The following is an 18687-nucleotide window of genomic DNA, read 5'->3' as shown; positions in this document are numbered from 1 at the left end:
TCTGCATGCCATGCTGGTCTGTACCCTCACCATCAGTGTGGAAAATGGCCTGATTTGACATTTTCTCACCAGTATGGGATATCACTTTATAATTTTTATGAATTGAGTAGATGAAAAGGGTACCTCAGTTTGCATTTCTCTTGTTGGAAGTGAAGTTGAGCATCTGTTGATGTGTTTATTGATCATTCCCCTCCCCTGCCCTGGGTCTGGAACATTGCAGGCTGCTGTGGCAGGGAAGGAGCATGGTGGAACTGTCTGTAGTTCCAAAAGGCTGCTGCCAAGGGTCACGACAGGGGTCTACCCCACTCACACCTCATTGTCCAAACCTAGCAGTAGGTACAGGTTTTGAGGAGCTTAAGACTCATGATTTTGGAAAAAGAAAGACAAAAACACAAGACAGGTACAATAGTGAATATTGTTTTAAAATAAGAAACACACTAAATGACAAAGGGGGGGCCTTCTTTTGACATCCAACAGGAAGCAATAAATTACAAATTTAAAAAGCATTTTCTTTCTGTTTTTGTTTTGGCCTCCACTGCAATAGATCCTTCGTAGATTTGAACTTCAGTATGATCAGTAATTCTGAAAAAGTATACAAAGTCTACCTGACATTTCGGTGTACACAAGTGCAGTTCAGATTTTAGGTTGCCACTACATTGTTTCGAGCAACGTCATGTCATTATACGGCCAATATGTTCTGAGGCCCCATTCACTGATTTATTGATGAACATGTGTAGGAGTTTGTCACTGAACACTTGTTTCTTCATGCTGTTTCAGTGAGTTGGAAGCAATTTTGTGTGCCATTTTATTTGGGATTGTCAGACTTTGTCAATTTAAAATTCATCAGCTGTATCAAGATGCGATCTGGTACATTGGGATACATAAAACTCCAAACTCCTGCACAGAAGTACTTGGCTGTTGGCCGGGGGCGGTGGCTCACACCTGTAATCCTGGCACTTTGGGAGGCCAAGGCGGGTGGATCACCTGGGGTCAGGAGTTTGAGACCAGCCTGGCCAACATGATGAAACCCCGTCTCTACTAAAAATACAAAAACTAGCCGGGCGTGGTGGCGGGCACCTGTAATCCCAGCTACTTGGGAGGCTGAGACAGGAGAATCGCTTGAACCCGGAAGGCAGAGGTTGCGGTGAGCCGAGATCATGCCATTGCACTCCAGCCTGGGCTGCAAGAGCGAAACTCCATCTCAAAATAATAATAATAATAAAGATAAGAAGTACTTGCTGTTTATAGTACTGCCACAGTTTTGTGCCCTACACACCCTGGAATTCTGATAAATTCTATTTCATGTGGCTCCCATCAAAAAAGGGAGAAAACGTTTAGTGCATTTATAGTTGCATACACTACCTTACTGAGTATTTTCCTGATAAGACACAACTCTCATTTAGGCACTGATGACAATAGAATTCTGTACTTACAATTTTATGCATTTGATGATCTGGAGAATTTCCCACAGACAAGCTTCTGGCTCCGTATGTTTCAAACCCTATTTCTCCTCTACTACCCACATATTTCTAGTTGGTCATCATAGGACAGTTTATCTCATGAAGTTTGGGGTCTGTTCCATTGTCATAATGTCAGATGAGCCTGTGCAGTGGTGTCAGAGCATATGTGAAAGCCATTCCTCCACTGGGAGTGCTACGGTAGCTTAACCACACGTGGAACCGGCAGCTAAACCCAAATTTAATGTATCCCTCACTCAACTTCCAGTTAGCTGAATGCCAAAAATGCCCACTGTGGCTGGGTGCAGTGGCTCATGCCTGTAATCCCAGTACTTTGCAGGGCTGAGGTGGGTGGATCACTTGAGGTCAGGAGTTCGAGACCAGCCTGACCAACATGACGAAACCCTGTCTCTACTAAAAGTACAAAAATTAGCCGGCCTTGGTGGCAGGTGCCTGTAATCCCAGCTACTCAGGAGGCTGAAGCAGGACAATCACTTGAACCCGGGAAGCAGAGGTTGCACTTGCCAAGATCTCACCACTGCATTCCAGCCTGGGCGACAGAGACTCTGGCAACAAACGAAACAAAACCAAAAATTGCTATTTCATTATTGCCTGGCACAAGAAGCTGTGACAGAAAGTTAGAGTGGAAGGATGACTATTATGTAACTTCATCAGCCAGTCCTCTCTCTTTCCTTCCCTTCCTGCTTTTTGATGCTGCCAATCATAATTTGCCACAGTTGTGGAAATCTGACAACCTGTTAATATCAATTCTGGTTTTGTTTGTTCGTTTGTTTGTTTTGGTGATGAAGTCTCCCTTCGTCACCCAGGCTGGAGTGCAGTGGCGCGATCTCGGCTCACTGCAAACTCTACCTCCAGGGTTCAAGCGATTTTCATGCCTCAGCCTCCTGCCTAGCTGGGATTACAGGCATGTGCCACCACACCCAGCTAATTTTTTGTATTTTTAGAAGAGACAGGGTTTCACTGTGTTGGTCAGGCTGGTCTGGAATTCCTGGCCTCAAGTGATCCAACTCCCTTGGCCTCCCAAAGTGCTGGGATTACAGGTGTGAGCCACTGTACCTGGTCCAGTTTACTTATCAAATATGAAAATATTTACTCTGGTCAGTTTGTAGTTGCCACCTGGAAAGGACTCTCTCCAAGGGCATCCATAATCGCATGATTAGTAAACAAGTTTTTTCTTATATACATCTTTTTAGACATCTCTGTATAATTTGTTCACGTGACATTTGCTCACTTCAAGGTTGTTATAAGTTGAACTATTTTTGACTCTTTGGTTCCCTTGAAGTTGTTGGCTTCTAGTATCACTTTATCTGAGCCCTTCTTGGTCAATAGATAGTTTTTATTTCAGCAGTGATTAGATTTCACTGTGCTAGAGAAAATGTTGACATTTTGCTGTGTCCAATGTCAGACAAAAAAATGTTTTGCTTTTAACAGCAGAGTATTAGAAACCATCTAAATGCCTATCAATAGGGGATCAATTAAATTGTGGTTGTGTATAGAGGTATATATGTGTGTATTTATGTATCTGTCTATGTAATTACATATGAATACATGTAATTATTAAAAGTAACATCTATATGTGGACATACCTGTGGAAACACTATTTAGCAGAAAAAGTGGGCTAGAAAATAAGATGTATAATAGGTATTTTATGGTTTAAATAGGTGTAGGTTATAACATGTTATTTTCTTATTTTGTGTATAGCGTTTTGTCATTTGTAGAGCCCTTTTACATATATTTTTGTTTGGATTTTGAACACAGTGACCATTTGAGATTTGGAAAGGAGGCAGGTATAATTTTATGGGTGAGAAGCTAATAGGGGAATAACATAGTGGGGCAGTAAGAACTGGAGAGACTAAGAATCAAATCTTGGCTATTACATCCTGGCACCGCTTCTTGCTATCTATATGTCACAGAACCTTAATTTCCTTATCTGTAAAATGGGGCTAATATCTACCTCATAAGGTTGTACTGGGGAACTAAATGATAAAAAACGAGAAGTGCCTATAAGGTGTTTGATTTGTATGTACCTGTAATCAATGAGTAATGAGTAGAATATTAATGTTTTATAACAACAAGAGTTTTCCCTCCCTGATATATTATTTATTGCCGTGTAACTAATTACCTTAAAACTTTGTGACTTAAAACAAGACATCTTAGGCGGGCCACAGTGGCTCAGACCAGTAATCCCAGTGCTTTGGGTGGCTGAGGCGGGAGGATCTCTTGAGGCCAGGAGTTTGAGACCAGCCTGTGTGAGACCCTGTCTCTACAAAATAAATAATTATCTGGGCATGGTGGTGTGCCCCTGTAGTTCCAGCTACTCGAAAGTTTGAGGTAGGAGGGTCACTTGAGTCTAGGAGTTCAAGGTTGCAGTGAGCTATGATTGCATCACTGCACCCCCTGGGTGACAGAGGAAGACCCTGTCTTAAAAAAGCAAACAAACAAGAATCAGATCTTTCTTTTCTTTTCATTTCTGTGTGTCAGGAATTTGGGGGGTGGCTTTGCTCTGGTTCTCTCAGGAGGTTGCAGTCAAGCTTTTGGCTAGGGCTATGTCATCTGAAGGCTTGCCTGGGGCTGGAGGACCTATGTCTAAGACGGCTTGTTCAACATGGCTGTTGGCAGGAGGCTTTAGTTCTTGGCACCTATACCTCTCCATAGGGCTGCTTGAGTACCCTCAAGACATGGCAGCTGGTTTTTCCCCATCATGAGTGGTCTAAGAGAGAGCAAGGCAGGAACCATGCTAACTTTTCTGACTGAGCCTGTGCAGTCACACACCTGTGAAGTCATTTCTGCAAGGTAATAGGTCAGCCCTATTCATTGTTGCAAGGGTCTTCTCACTCTCCTCCTGGCTTCTGCCCTTGTCCTCACTGTAGTCTGTTCTCCACAAAGTAGCTGGTGGCCCTTTTAAGACCCAAAGGAGATCCTGCCACTCTCTGGTGCTTCCATCACACTCAGAGTGAGAGCCGCATACCTCACTGCACCCAAGCGCTCTTTGGGTCTGACCTCCCTCCTGTGATTCTCCCTAGGGGCCACCTGACCCCCTTCCCAGGGATCTCACCTTGCTCCCCCCTCTGCCTCCAGTGCTCTTTCTCCAGACAGCTGTCCCTTATATGTTCGGCAACTCTGTCTCAAATAGCACCCTCCAGGGACACTCTGTCTAAACTTTATTTATTTTTATTATTTTTTTTGAGACAGAGTCTCACTCTATCACCCAGGCTGGAGTGCAGTGTAGTGGCGCGATCTCAGCTCACTGCAACCTCCGCCCCCAGGCTCAAGCAGTTCTCTTGTTTCAGCCTCCGGAGTAGCTGGGATTACAGGCGTGCGCCACCATGCCCAGTTAGTGGTTTCACCACGTTGGCCAGGCTGATCTCGAACTCCTGACCTCATGTGATCCACCCGCCTCGGCCTCCCATAGTGCTGGGATTACAGCTGTGAGCCACTGCGCCTGCCCTAAACTTTATTTTATGTTAAAATTTTTTTAGACAGAGTCTCACTCTGTCACCCAAGCAGGAGTGCAGTGGCACAGTCTCCACTCACTGCAACTTCCGCCTCCCAGGTTCAAGGGATTCTCATGCATTAGCCTCCCTGGTAGCTGGGATTACAGGTGTGCAGCACCACGTCTGGCTAATTTTTGTATTTTTAGTAGAGACAAAGTTTTGTCATGTTGGCCATGCTGGTCTGGAATTCCTGGCCTCAAGCGATCCACCCGCCTCAGCCTTTTGATGTGCTGGGATTACAGGCATGTGCTACCATGCCCAGCTACTTTTTGTATTTTTAGTAGAGACAGGATTTCGCCATGTTGGCCAGGCTGGTATGGAACTCCTGGCCTCAAGCAATCCACCCGCCTCAACCTCCTGAAGTGCTGTACTCCCAAAGGGATTACAGGCGTGAGCCACTCTTCCTGGTCTCTGCGTCTAAACTTTTGAACACCTTTGCCCCAGCTATGCTTTGTTCAGCTTCCCTGCTTCCATTTTTCTCCTTCGTTCTTATCACTAACTCACTCTGTTTTTAAATGTAATTTAAAAAAAAAACAACTCCTTTATTAGACTGTGAGCTAAGAGCAGGAGTTTTTGTCTGTTTTGTTCACTGCCACAACAAATGGTCTATTAGATTTGCATATCCGTGAAGCCATTTTTATGTTAATATTTAAGAATGTAGGTGTTACCTTCCCACACAAATATGGTTGAAGTTAGCATACCAGAAACATTTGTAACTCATCAGTACAGTGTGTTATTTCTTGCCCAAGATTACTAGATCTGATTACTGGGGTGAAAAAAGGGGGAAAGTTTAGGAGTTTCCCTTATGTGAACTATTTCTTTTGTGAATTGATTGCAAGTTAGGCACGTAATTCAGATGGAGAATTAAAGTCTATGGTGCAATAGAGAATTATAAGAAGAGCCATTAGGAGAAGCACAGTCTGTGTATTTAAAGACCCATATCTTTTGTGTTATTGACAAGTAAAAATTTCTATATTTACTGTGTACAGCATGATGTTTCTAAATGTGTATACAATGTGAAATGGCTCAATCCAGCGAGGTAACGTGCATTATCTCACATACTTACCTTTGTTTTTTTTTTTTTGTGGTGAGAACATTTAAAATCTACTCTGTTTGTTTGTTTGTTTTTGTTTTTGTTTTTTTTGAGATGGAGTCTCACTCTGTCGCCCAGGCTAGAGTGCAGTGGCACGATCTCGGCTCACTGCAACCTCCGCCTCCCGGGTTTCAAGTGATTCTCCTGCCTCAGCCTCCCAAGTAGCTAGGATTACAGGCGCCCACCACCATGTCCATCTAATTTTTGTATTTTTAGTAGAGACGGGGTTTCACCGTGTTAATCAGGCTGGTCTCGAACTCCTGACCTCAGGTGATCCACCTGCCTCAGCCTCCCAAAGTGCTGGGATTACAGGCATGAGCCACCACACCCGGCCTAAAATCTCCTCTCAACAATACAATGCAATACATTGTTGTTGACTAAGTCACCATGTTGTACAATAGATCTCTTGAACTTATTCTTCCTGTCTAACTGAAATTTTGTATCCTTTGACCAAGAAGACCCGTGTCTTTAATGTGTTGACTTAGAAAAGACCACATATTGTTAGGAGAGAGGTTCTGTGTAGAAGTATTGACAATGGGAAAGGCAGAACCACTCTTCCATTCGCCTGAAGACACTGACCAGGCAACCAGGAATTGTAGATGTGGGTTTTCTAATGGCTCATTCAGCCCCCATCTGCCAGCTATGTGAAAGTTACTGTGCTTGGTGCCTTGGGGGTAGATGGGGATGGACTACCCTGCCCCCTAAAAGCTCCGGAGGCAGAGGCTGCAAGATGGTAAGGATAGAATGCAATCACAGGTGAACCAGCTTTCCTGGGAGAGGGTGGGATAAGCTGTTGTCTGGCAGGGAGAAGCAGTCAGGGAAGACATGGGGAGGAGGTGGCGGCATCATCAAGTGGAGCATTGGAAAGCATGAGTAGGACTTTCAGCAGGCGGAGAAAGGCCCCAGAACAGCCCGTGCCTTGGATGCTGCTGGCACTTTAATCATCTGAAGATCTCATCAGAAAGCAGATTCTGATTCTGTAGTTCAAGGGGAGGAAGCAGAGATTCTGCATTTCCCACAAGCTCTAAAGGACAAGTCTCTAGAGGACCACAGAGCTGCCTGCCTCTGCTTCCTTGACTTTTGAGGTGGAGGCCAGCCTGGAAGCAGCGACATAGGCTTCAGATGCCACTGAACTGGGCGGAGCGGGAGCCTGAGACTGATCTGGCTTTAGGTGCTCGAAACCTTTCTTTGATCACAGGGCCATTAACTCCGCCTTTGGGCCTCCTCCTCCTGAAATCCCCCTTTAAAAGTTCACTTGGTAATTTCCATCAATATCTATTTGATTTTATGATCTATGAACTCTTAGGACATATTGCCAGAATGGTACTTTGGTCCTTCAGAAAAAAATTTATTCTTTTTTTTTGAGATGGAATTTCGTTCTTGTTGCCCAGGCTAGAGTGCAATGGCGCGATCTCAGCTTACTGCAACCTCTACCTCCCAGGTTCATGTGATTCTCCTGCCTCAGCCTCCGGAGTAGCTGGGGTTACAAGCATGTGCCACCACGCCCGGTTGATTTTGTATTTTTAGTAGAGAGGGGGTTTCTCCATGTTGGTCAGGCTGGTCTTGAACTCCAGACCTCCGGTGATCTGCCAACCTTGGCCTCCCAAAGTACTGGGATTACAGGCATGAGCCCCCGTGCCCAGCCTAGAAATTTATTCTATTATTGGTAGATTTCTTAATGTTTTTTAATAAGCTGCCATCTTGTTGTGATCAAGTTCAAAAAATATATTTTTTAAAACCATATGAATTAATTAGGTGCGCCTCTTGTTCCCACCTAATTGGGGGAAAAGGAGATTATACCAATCATTGTTTTAAAGCCGTCAGGAGTCCCAGTTAACCTGTGTGACTTTAGCAGGAGCCACCAAGGTAACTGCAGATGGCACAAGTCAGACACCATCAGAATTCTGCTCTCCCAGTGTTTGGGATAATTGTGGTAGAGACCATGAATTAGAAACACACATAGGCAACACCCACTTACTTATTGGTGGCAGGAGAAGACCTAGAAACATTGTAGAGATGTTTCTGCTTCCTCGCAAGGGCCAGCAGTTTACACCCAGGGGCCACATCACACCAGATTGATTTCAGTGTATGTGGTGGGGCCTTCACTGTTTACATTAGTAATTTGATCCTTCCATTAAGACCCCTGCACCTATTCTTTATGTAAGAATTGAAGCAGGTCTGATTTCTGACAGTTACACTGCTGTCCCAGAGGAAAACTCAGTGGCAGTATGTTGTTGTTGTTCAGTGTTATATAAGCATGGCAGGTACGTATGTCCGCAGATGTATACTAAATATATACATACATATATGTTTCCAATTTTCTTCCTAGATCTTGGCCCTGATTGCATTCATCTGCATAGAGACCATCATGGCATGCTCCCCGTGTGAAGGCCTCTACTTTTTTGAGTTTGTGAGCTGCAGTGCGTTTGTGGTGACTGGCGTCTTGCTGATTATGTTCAGTCTCAACCTGCACATGAGGATCCCCCAGATCAACTGGAATCTGACAGTGAGTACAAGCGGCCACTCTGGCCATGAAAGGATCACGTGCCGGTTGGCTCCAAGGAAAAGCTGGAATCTCTCCAGGTCATGTTTGGTTCTAGTTCATTTTGATTCTTAAATATTCCATTATAATTCAACTGTGAAATTTTAAATTTCTTTACTGGGTTAAGTAAAACTACAAAATAAACTGAATCTTAACTAATGGGAGAAACATCATAACAATTATTTTGGCCACCTTAAAGATGTCATTTCAATTTTGCAATCATCTGAGAAGACTGGTCATGTTGATATTTGGAGAATATGGGAAATAAAATACAGTGTAGACATTTACATACTTTTCAGACTGGACCTAAAAGCCATTTATAAAAATATTGATTCTGGAAGAATTGAAAATATGAATGAAAATGCCAGTAACTTACAGAGCCTAGGAATATTATTAAATTCAAAGCAACTAGGAGGACCTGGGGGGGGTTGGTGGTTTGATCAGAAAGTCTTGAGTGGAAACCTGCCCCTTCTCCCCATGGTTTGGGTTCTTAGCTCTGTTTGGCCACCCTTGTTAATCAGATGGAAAGCACAGGGCTGGTCAGTCCTAGACCCCCTTTCCTAGACTGTGTCCTTACTGTGCTGAATGAGAAGAGGATTTTAATATCATTTGGTTTTCTTGATATTTATTTACAAATTAGCATGTGCAAGAGCTCAAAGGGAGTCAGTCAGGGAGATCCACGTAAGCACAGTTGGCTGCCTCACACTGCTGTGCCTGTGGGATGAGAACGCCGTGGGCACCTCAGCTGCTGAGGGGGAAGCAGGAGGAGAGCGCCTCAGACCAGCTACCCTTGCCTGAGATTGGGAGCCACACAGAAGCCACACGTGGCTCTGTCTGTGTTTGGCTGCTGCTGGGCCCATGAGAAAGTGTGGGCCCCAAGGAGGAGGCTGGAGCTGCCACCTCCCTGGCAGGGCTGCTCTCCTGGTGTGCCCTGGGTGGGGAAGGTCCTCCTTACAGGTGCTCTCTGGGTTGTCCTAACCAGCACAGACTCCTAAAGGAGGAAAAAAGGAGAGTTGCTGATCTAGAAAAGTAGATATCAGTTGAAAACTTAGCTGTTTTTTGTCTTAGCACTGGAAGCTGAGAAAAATGTGGTGGTATTTTAAATTTAAGCTCTAAAACCTCAAGATAACTAGAAGCATTTTGTCTGAGTTTTTGTGACAGGTTGTAATGTCTCAACTATTTTTAAAATGAGGTTTATGTTATCCATAAGAAAATGCTTACAGAGCATGTAGTAGACTGTTTAAGAGAACTTTGCAAACCTCCCCCAGTTAAAATGCTCATACTATGGATGCAGGGTCAAGGTCAAGGTCAGCATCTTGTTCATTGCTATCCTACTTGCCTAGTGTTCCTGAGGCCTGTCAATAAATACTTGTTGAGTAAGGGGCTGGGCTGTGAAAGCCTGCGGGAGGACCTGTTTGACAAAGAAGCAGCTGCTGGAAAGGTTAAGACTATAGGCATTGAGTCAGACAGACCGAGCTGGGTTCAAGTCCAAGGTGGCTGCAGAAACAGGCTGTGCATGACCCTGGGCTAGTCACTGAGAGCCCTACATTGGTGAAGTGTCAGCACTGGTAAAGTGGAGATAATAATTTTTTTTTTTTTTGCAGGGTTTTTTTAAAGTATAAAATGAGGTAATGGGTGTAAAGGCATCTGGTAAGGCCTCAAACCAGTGGGCGCTGTGGCCAGTGCAGCAATGTTCATCTTACCTGAGTAAGAGGTGTCCTGGCACGCTGCTGTTATGTTACCCACACTGTTCCCCTGTTTACTTCCACCAGGTTTGACTTGACCCCCTTAATTCTGTTTTGTCCGTTTATCTGACAGCCATTAACCTGTTAAAAGACTTCATGCTTCAGATTTCTTACTAATTTATACCAGCGTTTATCCCCAGAAATACCTACTTTTTGTTGTTTTTGGTTTTTTTTTTGTTTTTTTGAGATGGAGTCTTGCTCTGTTGCCCAGGCTGGAGTGCAGTGGCGTGATCTCGGCTCAATGAAACCTCCACCTCCCGGGTTCAAGCGATTCTCCTGCCTCACCCTCCCTAGTAGCTGAGATTATGGGCATGTACCACCATGCCCAGCTAATTTTTGTATTTTTAGTAGAGATGGAGTTTCACCATCTTGGCCAGGCTGGTTTCAAACACCTGACCTCAGGTGATCCACCCACCTCAGCCTCCCAAAGTGCTGGGATTACAGGTGTGAGCCACCACGCCCAGCCCAGAAAATACCTATTTAGTGAGCTTTCTGGAATTCTGCTTTTTCTATTTTAATCATGAAAGATTTTCCACTTGCTGACTACCACACTACCATGTCACTGGTCATGTTGAGGTGCATCTCTTCCCAGGGAAGTTGATACTCGTTCTTTTCCTCTGGGTGGTGGTGGCCTGGGCCTGTGGTTGGGTGTTGGTGATGTGGTCACTTGAGAACACGATCCTGTTCTTTGGGATCCGTTCCAGACTTTCCACTCTTTTGGAGCAGATAAAGGCTGTGTGTTTGCCCAACAAAAGGGCATATACCTTACATGAACTTGAGGAGATGGTACCTTTTTTTTTTTTTTTTGAGATGGGGTCTTGCTCTGTCGCCCAGGCTGGAGTGCAGTGGTGCGATCTCGGCTCACTGCAACCTTTGCCTCCCGGGTTCAAGTGATTTTCCTGTCTCAGCCTCCTGAGTAGCTGGGATTACAGGCATGTGCCACCGTGCCCAGCTAATTTTTGTATTTTTAATAGAGACGAGGTTTCGCCACGTTGGCCAGACTGTTCTCCAACTCCTGATCTTAGGTGATCTGCCCACCTCAGCCTCCCAAAGTGCTGAGATTACAGGCGTGAGCCACTGCACGCTACCAAGATGGTATCTATTAAAGGCAGCTCATGTCCAGTGTTCTCTGAGAGGGGTGAAAAAGTGAGCTCCTCAGGGCCGATCTCAGCTCATCAACTCGCTACAGAAGGGTTGGCCTTGGCTGTGTTGTGTTTCTGTAACAAGGTGGTGGGAGTATTGGGAGTATTTTTGTCTCCAGCAGAGCCAGCCTGATGGTTAAAATAGGGTGTGATTGGTATAGATTTAAAAACACAGGTCATTCCAGGAGCCCAGGTTGACATAAATATGGATGAGAAATGATAAATTAGGAGGACAGTGCATAATTTTCTACAAGCATAATTTGATGGAATTTGAATGATTCTGTTAATGTCAAGTTTTTGGTTTGGGTTTATTTTTGGATGGATTGTGGGACTTTGATATATATATATTTATATATATATATATATTTTTTTTTTTAATATATATATATATTTTTTGAAACGGAGTTTCGCTCTTGTTGCCCAGGCTGGAATGCAGTGGCGCAATCTTGGCTCACCGCAACCTCCACCTCCCAGGTTGAAACGATTCTCCTGCCTCAGCCTCCCGAGTAGCTGGGATTACAGGCATGTGCCACCACACCCGGCTAATTTTTTTGTATTTTTAGTAGAGAGGGGGTTTCTCCATGTTGCTCAGACTGGTCTTGGACTCCCAACCTCAGGTGACCTGCCCGCCTCAGCCTCCCAAAGTGCTGGGATTACAGGCGTGACCCACCCCGCCTGGCAATATTTGTTTTTCTCTGTCCTAGGAGCTCATACACTCACATGTTCCACCCCTGTTTACTTTGATTAGTGCCACGGGGCTCCTCCTTTCCTCCCCTTCCCTTCTGGGATGTGGCGCTATCTAAAAGGCGTGTCTGATCCTCCCCCATCCCAAAAGCCTGCCAGTGGCTCCCACTCAACTGGCCCCAGAGCCCAGGGCCAGCTCAGCCCCACTTCCCAGAAGAGGAGGTCTGCACTTGCCTTCTCTACTTCCCCCTCTCCTAATCTCACTTTTCTAATCTCTTATTGTCAAATTCTGAAAAAATTATGAAAGTAAATATGGAGTTTAATATACAGCCACCACCTGGGTCAATAAATAGGAGATTGTCAACACCCCAAAAGCTTCCCGTGTGTATTTTCCAGCTAAACACACCCCCTGCTCCTTCCCCCAGTCCACCATCCTGACTATGTGGTGGTCTTCCGCAATTCGTCTTCAGCCCACTCCAGTCTGGCAGCATTGAAAGTCCCCTGGTCAGGAGCCTGGGACGGGGCCTCCGTGTTCCTAGATCCTCTGGTTGCTCTTGGGTTCTCACCCTACTCAACATCCTGGTGGTGTCTGCTATGGGGCACTCTGTCCTTCCTGCCATACTCTCTCACCTCGCATCCTGGGCCCCCACACTGTCCTGTTTTTCTTCTGCTTTGGTCACCCTTTCTTAGTGGGCTCTGTGGCCCTGGAGGCCTCTTAGGCCTCTATCTCAGAACCCAGGCTGGGTGCTGTGGTGGGTTGAGAACAGTTGGCAGTTACCCACAAGGGCCACTGGCTGAGCCCTGAGCCCTAGGGCGTGACTCGTCTTGTGTTTTTTTATTTTATTTTATTTTATTTTTTTATTGATCATTCTTGGGTGTTTCTCGCAGAGGGGGATTTGGCAGGGTCATAGGACAATAGTGGAGGGAAGGTCAGCAGATACACAAGTGAACAAAGGTCTCTGGTTTTCCTAAGCAGAGGACCCTGTGGCCTTCCGCAGTGTTTGTGTCCCTGGGTACTTGAGATTAGGGAGTGGTGATGACTCTTAAGGAGCATGTTGCCTTCAAGCATCTGTTTAACAAAGCACATCTTGCACCGCCCTTAATCCATTTAACCCTGAGTGGACACAGCACATGTTTCAGAGAGCACAGGGCTGTGGGGGTAAGGTCATAGATCAACAGGATCCCAAGGCAGAAGAATTTTTCTTAGTACAGAACAAAATGAAAAGTCTCCCAAGTCTACTTCTTTCTACACAGACACAGCAACCATCCGATTTCTCAATCTTTTCCCCACCTTTCCCCCTTTTCTATTCCACAAAACTGCCATTGTCATCATGGCCCGTTCTCAATGAGCTGTTGGGTACACCTCCCAGACGGGGTGGTGGCCGGGCAGAGGGGCTCCTCACTTCCCAGTAGGGGCGGCCGGGCAGAGGCGCCCCTCACCTCCCGGACGGGGCGGCTGGCCGGGCGGGGGCTGACCCCCCAACTCCCTCCCGGACGGGGCGGCTGGCTGGGTGGGGGGCTGACCCCCCACCTCCCTCGTGGACAGGGTGGCTGGCCGGGCAGGGGGCTAACCCCCCACCTCCCTCCCGGACGGGGCAGCTGGCCAGGCGGCGGGCTGACCCCCCACCTCCCTCACGGACGGGGTGGCTGCCGGGCAGAGACGCTCCTCACTTCCCAGATGGGGTGGCTGCTGGGCGGAGGGGCTCCTCACTTCTCAGACGGGGTGGCCGCTGGGCGGAGGGGCTCCTCACTTCTCAGATGGGGCGGCTGGGCAGAGACGCTCCTCACCTCCCAGATGGGGTCGCGGCCAGGCAGAGGCGCTCCTCACATCCCAAACGGGGCGGCGGGGCAGAGGCGCTCCCCACATCTCAGACGATGGGCGGCCGGGCAGAGACGCTCCTCACTTCCTAGATGGGATGGCGGCCGGGCAGAGACACTCCTCACTTTCCAGACTGGGCAGCCAGGCAGAGGGGCTCCTCACATCCCAGATGATGGGCGGCCGGGCAGAGGCTGCAATCTCGGCACTTTGGGAGGCCAAGGCTGGCGGCTGGGAGGTGGAGGTTGTAGCGAGCCGAGATCACGCCACTGCACTCCAGCCTGGGCACCATTGAGCACTGAGTGAACGAGACTCCGTCTGCAATCCCGGCACCTCGGGAGGCCGAGGCTGGCGGATCACTCGCGGTTAGGAGCTGGAGACCAGCCCGGCCAACACAGCGAAACCCCATCTCCACCAAAAAATACGAAAACCAGTCAGGCGTGGCGGCGCGCGCCTGCAATCGCAGGCACTCGGCAGGCTGAGGCAGGAGAATCAGGCAGGGAGGTTGCATTGAGCCGAGATGGCAGCAGTACAGTCCAGCTTCGGCTCGGCATCAGAGGGAGACCGTGGAAAGAGAGGGAGAGGGAGACTGTGGGGAGAGGGAGGGGGAGGGGGAGGGGGAGGGTGGGGGGAGGGGGAGAGGGAGAGGGAGAGTCTTGTGTTTTTTTTTTTCTGACACCAAATACATTTTCCACACCAAGCTGTTCTGTAATCCTTTGACACTGACTGGGTGTTTAACAATTCCGTTCAATTCTGACACTAACTCTCGGAGTTAGCACAGATCCCACAGACGAGGGCCCAGTCCCACAGGATGGCCCCACTTTAGACACCAGCTGCAAAAGGGGTGCCCAGGCACTTCTGTCTGGCTGAGTACAGATTCGATGGTTTCCACCACCCCTCAGGTTCAGTCATTTTCTGCAGTGACTCACAGGACTCAGGAAGGGGCTTTACTTAAACAATTACTGATATGTTTTAAACGATACAACTCAGGAACAGCCACATGGGAGAGATGCATAGGGTGAGGTCTGGAGGGCCTCAGATGCAGGAGCCTCTGTCCTTATGGAGTCAGAATGAGCTCCACTCAGAAGCTCCCCAGACCCCATCGTTCAGGTATTTTTTCTGGAGATTTCACTAGGTAGGCATGACTGATTGGCCATTTGGTGATTGAACTCAATGTCCAGCTCCTCTAACTTCCCTGGAGGTCCAGGGGATGGGGCTGAAAATTCCAACTCTCTAATCACCTGGCTGGTTTTTCTGGTGACCTGCCCCTATCCTGAAACTGTCTACCACCCTCTTCCCACAAAAGTCACTTCGTTAGCATAAACTTGGGTATGATTGAAAGGGACTCATTATGAATAACAAAAGATGCTCATATCACTCAAGAGATTCAAGGATTTGATTAAATATTTTTCATTATAGCACACTCATTCTTTCTGGGACCCAGTTTCCTCATCCATGAAAGTAGAGCAAAATAACAAGTCCTGTCTTGTGGGCATTTTGGATCATAATTAGGTTAGAATTCACTGGGAGCAATATGATTGGCACAGTGACTCCATAGATGGTAGCTGCTACTGTCATCAACATTATAATTGTTCCTTTGATCCTGGGGCCATTCAAGCACAAGTGAGTGCAAAGGATGGGCCGAGTGCTTGCAAACGTTCTTGTCTCCTGGATGTATAGGACAGAGGCTAGAGCCAGCCACCTAGCACATTGGTTTGGGGGCCAACCAGGATTGCAGTGACAGCCCCCGGCCGATTCTGTGTACAAATATTTCATTTGTGATCAGTTCAGCCTTGATTTGTTTCATGGCCCAGGAACTCAAGTGCTTGATGCTGACTTAAGATTTGCAGTATTCCAATATTAAGCCTTTCAAGTTGTGTGAGTAATAAGTGCTTATTGTAAAACAAAACAAAACAAAACAACAAAAAAACCCCAAAAACTAGAAGATAATAGATAATTTAAAAAAAATCATCTGATGACCCAAGAGAAATGAAAACTTGTTCACACAAAAGCTTGTAGGTTCATAGCTACATTATCTATAATAACCAAAAAGTAGAAATAAATGTCCATCAATTGATGAAGGATAAATAACGTGGTGTATCTATACAATGGAATATTATTCAGTAATAAAAAGGAATGAGTACTGATACATGCTACAACATGAATAAACCTTAGAACCATTATACTAAGTGGAAGATGTAGGGGAAAAAAAGAGAGATCAGACTGTTACTGTGTCTATGTAGAAAGGGAAGACATAAGAAATTCCATTTTTACCTGTACCTTGAACAATTGCTTTGCTGAGATGCTGTTAATTTGTAACTTTGCCCCAGCCACTTTGTCCCAGCCACTTTGCCCCAACCTTGAGCTCACAAAAACATGTGTTGTATGGAATCAAGGTTTAAGGGATCTAGGGCTGTGCAGGACATGCCTTGTTAACAAAATGTTTACAAGCAGTATGCTTGGTAAAAGTCATCGCCATTCTCTAGTCTCAATAAACCAGGGGCACAACACACTGCGAAAAGCCACAGGGACCTCTGCCTTGGAAAGCCGGGTATTGTCCAAGGTTTCTCCCCGTGTGATAGTCTGAAATACAGCCTCGTGGGATGAAAAAGACCTGACCGTCCCCCAGCCCGACACCCGTAAAGGGTCTGTGCTGAGGAGGATTAGTAAAAGAGGAAGGCCTCTTGCAGTTGAGATAGAGAAAGGCCACTGTCTCCTGCCTGCCCCTGGGAACGGAATGTCTCGGTATAAAACCCGATTGTACATTTGTTCAATTCTGAGATAGGAGAAAAACCGCCCTATGGCGGGAGGCGAGACATGTTGGCAGCAATGTTGCCTTGTTATTCTTTACTCCACTGAGATGTTTGGGCAGAGAGAAACATAAATCTGGCCTACGTGCACATCCAGACATAGTACCTCCCCTTGAACTTAATTATGACATAGATTCCTTTGCTCACATTTTTTTTTTGCTGACCTTCTCCCTATTATGATCCTGCTCTCCTACCGCATTCCTCTTGCTGAGATAATGAAAATAATAATCAATAAAAACTGAGAGAACTCAGAGACCGGTGCCGGTGCAGGTCCTTGGTATGCTGAGTGCCGGTCTCCTGGGCCCACTGTTGTTTCTCTATGCTTTGTCTCTGTGTCTTACTTCTTTTCTCAGTCTCTCGTCCCACCTGACGAGATATCCCACAGGTGTGGAGGGGCAGGCCACGCCTTCAGAAGAGGCCAGGCACAAAGCACATGTTATGTCATTCTATTTGTATGAAATGTCCAGAATATTTGTGGCAGATTTCACACACAGGAAAAAAAAAATGTCCAGAATAGGCAAATCCATAGAGACAGAAAGCAGATTGGTGGTTGCTTAGGGTTGGGGGAGGAATGAGAAATAACTGCTAATGCGTATGAGGCTTTTTTTGGAGTGCTAAAAATGTTCTAAAATTACATTGTGATTGAATTATATACTTTAATTGGGTATATGTTATGGTATGTGAATTATATCTCAATAAAGCTGTTTAAAAATACATGATATGACCCAATGAAGGGTAACCACTTAAAATACTTGAGTATAAATCCTTCTAAACTGTTCTCTCTAGATAGTCTTTTGCGTATGCATGTGTGTTGTGATATGTGAGTGCAGAAAAATGGAACCATTAAAATCATGCTTTTTCATTTAAATTATTGTACCTTACATGTTAAATATATAACTACGTGATTATTTTTAATGACTGCATAGTGTTCCATTATGGAAATACCATTTTATTGAACAACTCCCCTATTGAGCACTTTGTTTGCTTCCTTATACTTAGACCTTTTTGCCTTATATCATTTATTTATTTATTTTTTTGAGACAGAGTCTCACGCTGTCCCCCAGGCTGCAGTGCAGAGGCGCAGTCTCCGCTCACTGCAGCCTCGACCTCCTGGGCTCAAACAATCTTCCTACCTCAGCCTTCCAAGTAGCTGGGACTACAGGAACGCACTACCATGCCTGGCTAATTTTTTTGAATTTTTTTGTAGAGACAGGGTTTTGCTGTGTTGCCCAGGCTGGTCTCGAACTCCTGAGCTCAAACAATCCACCCACCTCAGCCTCCCAAGTGTTGGGATTACAGGCAGGAGCCACCATGCCTGGCCCCCAATATGATTTTCTTTTTTTTCCTTTTTTTCTTTTTTTTTTCTTTGAGACGGAGTCTCATTCTGTCTCTCAGGCTGGAGTGCAGTGGCACAATCTGGGCTCACAGCAACCTCCACCTCCTGGATTCACGCAGTTCTCCTGCCTCAGCCTCCGGAGTAGCTGGGACTACAGGCATGTGCTACTATGCCCAGCTAACTTTGTTTTTTTTTTGAGAGGGAGTCTCACTCTGTCGCCCAGGCTGGAGTGCAGTGGCGAGATCTTGGCTCATTGCAACCTCCGCCCCCTGGCCTCTAGCGATTCTCTTGCCTCAGCCTGCTGAGTAACTGGGACTACACAGTGCATGCCACCGTGCCTGGCTAATTTTTTGTGTTTTAGTAGAGATGGGGTTTCGCCATATTGCCTAGGGTGGTCTTGAACTCCTGAGCTCAGGCTGTCCACTCACCTTGGCCTCCCAAAGTGCTGGGATTACAGATGTGAGCCACCACGCCTGGCCACAGCTAATTTTTAGTAGAGACGGGGTCTAGCTAATTTTTGTATTTTTAGTAGAGACGGGGTTTCACC

At 46.2% G+C, this 18687-nt stretch overlaps 1 protein-coding gene across 2 annotated transcripts in view; it reads left to right on the top strand.

The window, feature by feature from the left end:
* The window catches only part of CMTM4 (CKLF like MARVEL transmembrane domain containing 4), a 113146-nt gene that overhangs the window by 51629 nt on the left and 42830 nt on the right, over positions 1-18687 (top strand). For both annotated transcript variants that reach the window (XR_001710394.3, XM_009430939.5), the window contains exon 2: positions 8395-8571. Coding sequence is in view for 1 of the 2 variants with exons in the window: in XM_009430939.5 (XP_009429214.1) it covers positions 8395-8571 (177 nt within the window). In the remaining variant the exon portion in view is untranslated. The remainder of the gene's footprint in view (positions 1-8394; positions 8572-18687) is intronic.

The sequence above is a fragment of the Pan troglodytes genome, chromosome 18 (genome assembly GCF_028858775.2).
Source record: "Pan troglodytes isolate AG18354 chromosome 18, NHGRI_mPanTro3-v2.0_pri, whole genome shotgun sequence".
NCBI lineage: Eukaryota > Metazoa > Chordata > Mammalia > Primates > Hominidae > Pan > Pan troglodytes.
The sequence above is the reverse complement of the archived record's forward strand: the minus strand, read 5'-3'. Positions and strand labels throughout refer to the sequence as shown.